Genomic DNA, 8,382 nt, shown 5'->3' with positions numbered 1-8,382 from the left:
AGGTCCAAGGTTACTCAAAAAGTTCCTATTAACTTGTCAGGTTTTACAGTGTAATTGAGACTATACCAAATGTGCCTTTGGTGCATTCCCTCTCCTGTATACGCCTGGACGTTTTTGAACAGGGGAAGCCCAAACGGTCCAATATACAGGTGCAGAAAAACAGAGCGAAGGGAAGGACAGGAGGGAATTCCTCCTGTTTTATCTCACCTATCAACAGCTAGAATTTTAATTTTAATGGGTAGAAAGACCTTAAATATGTTTTTAGTACAGATTAATTTGTCTGAGGTTTTAATTTTTAATGTAGTCTGTATCGTATGGAACGGGTGAAGATCCAGATGTGACCAGGCGTGGCATCCATGTTGGCTGTATCCTGGGTTTACTCGAGCTCTGTTGGAAGGATCGGTGCGTTTCTCCCACAGTCCAAAGGCAAGGCATTGGCCCCGAAATGTGCGCCATGTGGGAAATGAGTTGGTTACTGAGCACTTCATTGTGATACTGGATACATGTTTCTGTTAAATAAAGTACCATAATCTAATATTAAGGTGTAGCTATAATCCAAGCTGTATTTGCATAGGATGTAGGGTGTGCTGGCTTGGGAACTGGCACATTCCCTACACATGGGGGAAGAGAGAAACTCCAGTTAGGCAGCATGTGAACATGCCACAGCTCTCAGTAAACAGATTTAAAAGCTTTCAGACTAGGTAAAACACCGGGGGTTACGTATGTAACCCTAGTTACTATAAGCACAGGCGAGCCCTCTACTGGAACTCTATGGGTACTACTCTCTATCAATGCTGTGCCGTGCTTTCACCTACTGAGTTTACGTAAACGTAGCCGGCCCAAAATCGGGGCGAGCCTACCTGAATGCGCGCGCAGGCCCACAGTATATAAGGCGGCTACACCCGCCGACCACTATCCTATACACTCTTCAGCGAGCGGACTAGGAAAGACAGGGCCCCCAGGTAGAAGGCTTCGCCTGTGCTTATATAACTAGGGTTACAATACGTAACCCCCTGTTATATTTCACACAGGCGGAGCCCTCTACTGGACTCTATGGGTACAGTGGGCAGAGGCCGGATGTATACACGCCCTGTCATCCAACAACATCGACCCACAACACCGTCCCTGACCGGCTTTGGCTAAAATCCATAGCATCCCCACTTCCTCCCATCCGGTTGTAACCGTAGAGAAGTCAAGGCCGCAATTTGGATAAGGCACACTCACACAGCTTACTTCGTGTAGAGTGTGCATGGAAAAGATCTGTGCGGAGACTCCATCTGGAGCCTACCGCGCACCATGTACCCCAGGTCCCTTAGGAGCATGGGAAAACATAAGTGCACCACGTCACCCACACTCACACACGCTCCGTGTAGAGTGGGCATGGACAATAGTGAGGAAGGCTCCCCCAGCCTGCCTCCAGCCCTGTATGAGGCTGATTGCGCACCATGTCTCCCGAGTCCCTCAGGAGCATGGGAAAACACAAGTGCTTTATGTCCAGGGGGGGAGGGGGGGTCAGACACCTGCTGACCCACAGCCACCCCCCTTCTCACCAGTCATGCGTTGCCTCGACAAGCACAGACGACGAGAAGGAGCCAGACATGTCCAGGAGATAACATTTTATGAAGGAGCCTGGCGTAGACCAAGACGCTGAATAAGGCTGTTGACACAGCCACAGCCCGTGTAGAATGTGCACGGACCCCAGTGGGTAGGGCTCTCCCCGCCCGTCCATAGGCATGTGTAATGCACTCGCAGAGCCATCCTGCTAGGCACTTCTTGGAGAGAGCTTTTGCAGCCACACCATCCCCAAAGCACACAAACAGTTGTTCAGTGCGCCTAATGGTAGCCGTGCGCTCTACATAGCATGCTAGCGCTTGCACTGGGCAGAGGAGGTGCAACTTAGCCTCCCTGGCCCCAACATGGGGTGGAGGATTAAAGCCACCTAACTGAATAGCNAATCAATATATGATTGGTTGATCAAACTGTCAGTCCAAACGTATGCTCTCATTCAGTGCAACGGCCAGGGCATTCGATCAAGGATGGAGAATACCTTAGTTGAAGGATATTCTACCCAGAGACCCAGAACAAGATCTGATTGGTTGCTTTCTTTTCTAACACAAAACCACTGAAATGCGTAGTGCATGGTCCNCCTTCGATCAAGGGTGTAGAATACCTTGGTTGAAGGATATTCTACCCAGAGACCCAGAACAAGATTTGATTGGTTGCTTTCTTTTCTAACACAAAACCACTGAAATGCGTAGTGCATGGTCCGAGAAGGACAAACAAATCAACGTAACACTGTAATATTACAGATCAATAACACAGATACCATTCTCATTTATTCATTTTATTTATATAATTAAATCGATTTTTTGTTTGTTTTATCTGAGTGTTCCAGGCTATTCGGTTCACCACTGCCTTTGGAGGACCTGTGTGTCTGTATGTGTTGATGTCTGTATGTGTGTGATTGTTTTCAGGTAGTAATGTGATGAGGTCCATTCATGGCGTAGGAGAGCTGATGTCCCAAGTTGTCCTGAGAGGAGGGGGCTTCCTCCCAACAACTTCAAACACCAGCTCCACTGGAGACAAAGTGAAGACCCAGACTGAGCCTGAGAAACAGGACATACTGGTCATGGACACCAAGCTCAAGATCATTGAGATCCTGCAGGTGAAAGACATGCAGTATTTTTATTGAATGCACGTGAAAGCATATAGTACAGTAGATTCAGTACACATACTGTAGATTGCATACTCAAACACAATACTTCCATCCTCTAAAACATTCATATACAACTTTCTGCCCGTCCCTGCAGTTCATCTTGAATGTCCGGCTGGACTACAGGATCTCCTGCCTGCTGTCTATATTCAAGAGGGAGTTTGATGAGAGTAACTCCCAAACTGAGTTGTCTGTAACTGGAGCAGTGGAAGGACCGAACAATATGCCAGGTCAGGGTAACATTCATGGCTGCATTTTAGAAAGATGCTGGGCCAATAAAAGAGACTCTGCTGGTTACATTAGTTGTTTTCTCTATTCCAGGGGCTTTGGATTTCGAGCACATCGAAGAGCAGGCAGAGGGGATATTTGGTGGAAGGTAAACCCAGTCGAAATACATGAAAAGTCACAAATACATAAAGATGTGTTTTTTATTTCAGTTTGTGTTATGTGTCTAGTGAAGAGAACACCCCTCTGGACCTGGATGATCAAGGTGGCCGTACCTTTTTGAGGGTCCTTCTTCACTTAACCATGCATGACTATCCTCCTCTGGTGTCCAGAGCCCTCCACCTGCTCTTTAGGCACTTCAGCCAGAGGCAGGAGGTCTTGCAGGCTTTTAAGCAGGTATACAGCGACAACTGAAGCAATGGATATCACACCATTTGAGCTAGTTTGTTGTGCATGTCATTATTTTAACCACCTTTCATACAACACCAAATGCATTTCAAATAAATGCTTGAATCAGCGTCTTCTTGATATCTTTCTGCTCTGTTATTGATATTGTAACATTTGTGTTTGCAGGTCCAGCTGCTGGTCACCAGCCAAGATGTGGAAAATTACAAGCAAATAAAGTCAGACTTGGACCAGCTTCGCTCTATTGTAGAGAAGTCTGAGCTCTGGGTGTACAAGAGGCAGGGGCCAGACGAGGGCATGGACGCTGGAGAGGGGCTCTCCTCTGAATCAGAGCATAAAAAGGTGATTTATATTGTACATCAAAAGAATTGCACACTAACACTGAAAAGCCTGTTGCCACAAGATAACTGGTTGGGAGGGGTATGGTCTCTTCCCTGATGCTTTGTGTCTGTTATACTGTGTAGGGGGACTCAGGGGGCACAGACAAACCGAAGAAAGCAGAAAGCACCAGCAGTTACAACTACAGGGTAGTAAAGGAGGTAATTCTCTTACTTTTAAGTATGGTTAACAAGCTTTTATCTGCCTCTGTTGCAAATGTTGTTTCACAGCCCTATAGACCCTTTTCAACATAACACATCTTCTTTCTTTCTTTTTCAGATCCTGCTGCGGCTCAGCAGGCTTTGTGTCCAGGAAGGCCTGTCGGGTAGAAAGAGCAAGAAACAGCAACAGAGGCTGCTGAGGAACATGGGGGCTCATGCTGTCGTCCTGGAGCTCCTACAGATCCCCTACGAGAAGGTATTAATCAATGTCACTTTCAAAAAAACCTCTCAATGGCAAGTAGACACAACTTCTCATCAGCTTGTTTCCCCTCTAGGGAGAAGACTTGCGTATGCAGGATATCATGAAGCTAGCTCACCAGTTTCTACAGAATTTCTGCGCAGGAAACCAGCAGAACCAGGCCCTGCTGCACAAGCACATCAATCTTTTCCTCAACCCAGGGGTGAGCAGTCCTGCCAGGTTGCACAGTGTTACCCTCGTACTATCATTCCCATCATGCTCCTTTTTTGTTTTTCAGATTTTAGAAGCTATCACCATGCAACACATCTTCATGAACAACTTCCAGCTGTGCAGTGAGATCAATGAGCGTGTGGTTCAGCACTTTGTCCACTGCATCGAAACACACGGCCGCAACGTGCAGTATCTCAAGTTCCTTCAGACTATTGTCAAAGCAGAGAATAAATTCATCAAAAAGTGTCAGGACATCGTCATGGCAGAGGTCAAGCCTTGTTACCATCTTTCGAATGTTTGAACTATGCTACAGTCTCCTGATTCCCAGGTGTAATTGTGTGTTTTTGTTTCTTCCTACAGCTGGTGAATGCTGGCGAGGATGTTCTGGTCTTCTATAATGACCGCGCCTCCTTCCAGACACTGGTCCAGATGATGCGATCAGAGCGGGACCGCATGGATGAGAACAGTCCTCTGATGTACCACATACATTTGGTGGAGCTCTTGGCTGTCTGCACTGAGGGAAAGAATGTCTACACAGAGATCAAGTGTAACTCTCTGTTACCCCTGGATGACATAGTGCGGGTGGTGACCCATGAGGACTGCATCCCTGAGGTGAAACAAAGATTTGACTGCATCTGTAAAAGTAAACGATAAGCCAGATATGGAGCAGATTCAGCAAACCATCATAAAACAATTCACAAAACAACTCTCTCCTTGAATATTCTTTTTATTATTATTTTGACTGTCAAAGACCCTTGACCATCACTGCATTTTAACAATAAACTCAATCTTAACATTTCAGGTGAAGATTGCCTATATCAACTTCCTGAACCACTGCTATGTGGACACTGAGGTGGAAATGAAGGAGATCTACACCTCTAATCACATGTGGAAACTCTTTGAGAACTTCTTGGTAGACATTTGCAGGGTAAGTAATATCCAAATTCTCTCTGGCTACTTGTCACCTAATTTAAAATATAAGGATTTATAAATCAAATGCTTTTGGTTATGTTTTGGTGCCTACAGGTGTGCAACAATACAAGTGACCGTAAGCATGCAGACATCATTCTGGAGCAATATGTGACGGAGACGGTCATGAGCATTGTAACAACTTTCTTCAGCTCGCCTTTTTCTGACCAGAGCACCAGCCTGCAGGTATGAAACCACAACATGTCTTAAGGGTTTTAAAACACTGTGTAAGAAAAAATACATTGAAGTTTAAAAGCACATTCAGTGATATCGAGAGTAAATGGTCAAATTAACCCAATGTTAATCCAAATAAAAATGCTTTGAGCTAAACCAGAATACTTGATCAATGTATGTTTGATAAATATGGACCTTTATTTGTCTCAATAGTATTTGAACAGATTGACAACATTTAATGTGGTAATTTGTAATCCGTAAAAGTAATACACTATTCATGAATACAAAAAGGTTTCTTGGCTCATAAATTATTTAGCCAGTTCGAAACAGTTCTTGAAATAAAAATCTATATAATGAAAAATTCCACAATTAAAATTTAATATAAACTTGCGGATTTGCAATCTACCCAAAACAAGTTTGTTTTGAAACAAACTTACCCCCAGTTTGGGCAAAAGTCCTACCATATCCTTCAAGTATGCATTTTATGAATAAAAACTGGAAGTGCAATTGTTGGGAAGATTGGTTAACAAATGGTTGTCATGTATTTATCAATTAATTTAATGTATTAACTAATATTTTGTATATTTGTGAAACCTTTTTGTGAATTACAAATCAATTTATATATTGCCCAAATATTTTTGTGAGTTTATTTATAATTTATTTGTATTTGTAAAAAGTGTTATATTTTACACATTGTTAAAACAAATTATCTTGAGATAAACCGTTCCCTGTGACATCAGTTGTAGTCACACATGCAGATTTGAACATGATGTACTGTATTTTAACAAAAACAGGTGTAATGTAAACGTATTGCTATGAACTTTAAATATAGACTTTACATGATCTCTGACTCACACAGCATGTCTGAAATGTCCTGTGCCCGTTCTTGTTAAAGGTCATCCTTCTCAGAATATACTAATGAAGAACCAAACCCTACCATTAAGCTGTTAATTCAGGGGCCTGCTTTGGTTTGCAGGCCGAGGAACCCTATCTATGAATAACATTTAGTTGCATATTAAACTGGGACTACAATAATGTGTAGGGTGGCCTAAAATGTAATGTATAAATATACCTCTTATGTTGCAGACAATTATAATCTATTAAAAGAATAATACTGCTACTGATATAGTAGGTGCAGCTCAGTTATTAAGCATAGCTTAGCTATAGTTTACGTGATTGCAAAAGGATTGATGGGTAACAGGTAGACCATCATCGGTGTTGTGTAAAAAAAGTTGTCTGTTTTTAATAAGCCAATTTATCTTTGCCTAAAATATATTGGATTCATGTTACCTAAATGTGTATTTTACGACTGTTAGGTCATGAACCAGTAGTTACGGCTGTAACTACGGTTCTATGAGTCCCGGATGACCGCCAGAGGCGGTGCTTTAAGCAATGGATATGTCCATCGCGCGCATGCGCAGCTCGAGTACCAATAACAACAAAGTCACCTGTGACTCGCGTGACACCGGCTATATCAGCCGGTGTCGTCAGAGGATCTGTTCCCAGAATCTTCTCGCGAGCACACAAGAATTCTGAGTGACAGGAAACTCTGGCGGTCATCCGGGACTCATAGAACCGTAGTTACAGCCGTAACTATCGTTCTATTTCGTCCCTACTGACCGCCAGAGGCGGTGCTTTAAGCACTGGATGACTTATACCAACAATGTCATGAAGAATCCAAGCCCTTGCTCACCACTGGAAGCAGCGGAGCTCGGCAAAAGGACCACGCCCAAAGAATGGGGAGTGGCGACATTGACCTGATGACAACTGAAGAATGTGCCAGAAGACGCCCACGACACCGCGGCGCAGATGGTCTCCAGGGGCACCACCCTTAGGGCAGCCCAAGATGTTGAGATGCTCCTTGTAGAGTGGCAATTCAGCCCGATTGCAGGGGGCGGCCACTGGCCCCGTAAGCCTGTGAGATGGTATCGACAACCCAGTGGGGCAGCCACTGGTTAGAGGGCATAACCTCCTTTAGTGCCGCCAGGGCAAAATCAAGAGTTGCTCCCACTGCCGTATACAGGCAGTAGCCTTGATATACGCCCTTTGGGCACCCCCAGGGCACAGCAACTTCGACGTGCCGTACTCCTGAATGTCGAGCGTGCCAGCTGGGCAGGCTGATTGAAGTGGGTTTGTGGAAGGACCCCGGGCAGGAATGCCACATTTGCCCAAAGGGCAACGCCTGAGAGTCCCACCTCGGGCATGTATAGTTTATGGAGGGGACATGCAACTCCCCGACTCGCTTCCCTGAGGCTATGGCAAGCAGAAATGCTGCCTTCGTGGGCAGCCACCTAAGCCCCACCTGGGCCAGGGGCTCGAAGGGAGGAGATGATAGGGCATCCGGCAGCAGGGGCAGGTCCCAAGCCGGAGCCCTCCGATCCGGCCCCGCCCCGGAGAGAGGACACTCCCCTACCGCGGTAGGGTAGGGCCGGGTCCCTCCCTGGTAAGGTGGTATCACCGTCTAACAGAGAGCGCGTCCTCACGCCACGGTCGAGGCCGGGGCGCCCCGTCCTGACAAGGGGTCCCCAAGTGCGCCCGGGCGGGACCTCGCCAAAAGTGCGGTACCAGTTAGCAGCCGATCCTCGAAGCGCGCGACACGCTCGAAAATGTGAAAGTGGCCGTGAAAGGATGGGGTGTGACCCCCAAAAAAAAACCTTTCTCCTACACGCAGCAAGGAACCCCTGTACGTACATGCACAACGAATCTGTTGTCAGGGAAGATCCTATCCACCTACAAGTAAGGTGAGGTGAGACTAAAATACGCCGACGGGGTAAAAAGACGCGGCCTGTAAACAAGCCAGCCTGCCGCGGGCCGCCGCCAACACGGTGTCGCAGCCTACAGGGAAGAAATATCTACACATCGGCCAGAAATGCCGCTCGCAGGGAGAC

General features: G+C 45.9%; 1 protein-coding gene across 1 annotated transcript in view; it reads left to right on the top strand.

Moving 5' to 3' along the window:
* The window catches only part of LOC104955082 (inositol 1,4,5-trisphosphate receptor type 1), a 77,495-nt gene that overhangs the window by 32,445 nt on the left and 36,668 nt on the right, over window positions 1–8,382 (top strand). Inside the window, exons 23-34 of the mRNA XM_010782314.1 lie at window positions 2,475–2,665; window positions 2,811–2,943; window positions 3,035–3,089; window positions 3,169–3,334; window positions 3,512–3,685; window positions 3,808–3,882; window positions 4,001–4,138; window positions 4,218–4,343; window positions 4,419–4,619; window positions 4,712–4,963; window positions 5,154–5,279; window positions 5,378–5,506. Coding sequence (XP_010780616.1) covers window positions 2,475–2,665; window positions 2,811–2,943; window positions 3,035–3,089; window positions 3,169–3,334; window positions 3,512–3,685; window positions 3,808–3,882; window positions 4,001–4,138; window positions 4,218–4,343; window positions 4,419–4,619; window positions 4,712–4,963; window positions 5,154–5,279; window positions 5,378–5,506 — 1,766 coding nt within the window. The remainder of the gene's footprint in view (window positions 1–2,474; window positions 2,666–2,810; window positions 2,944–3,034; window positions 3,090–3,168; window positions 3,335–3,511; window positions 3,686–3,807; window positions 3,883–4,000; window positions 4,139–4,217; window positions 4,344–4,418; window positions 4,620–4,711; window positions 4,964–5,153; window positions 5,280–5,377; window positions 5,507–8,382) is intronic.

The sequence above is a fragment of the Notothenia coriiceps genome, unplaced genomic scaffold, assembly GCF_000735185.1.
Source record: "Notothenia coriiceps isolate Sejong01 unplaced genomic scaffold, NC01 NC01_scaffold00000496, whole genome shotgun sequence".
NCBI lineage: Eukaryota > Metazoa > Chordata > Actinopteri > Perciformes > Nototheniidae > Notothenia > Notothenia coriiceps.
The sequence above is the reverse complement of the archived record's forward strand: the minus strand, read 5'-3'. Positions and strand labels throughout refer to the sequence as shown.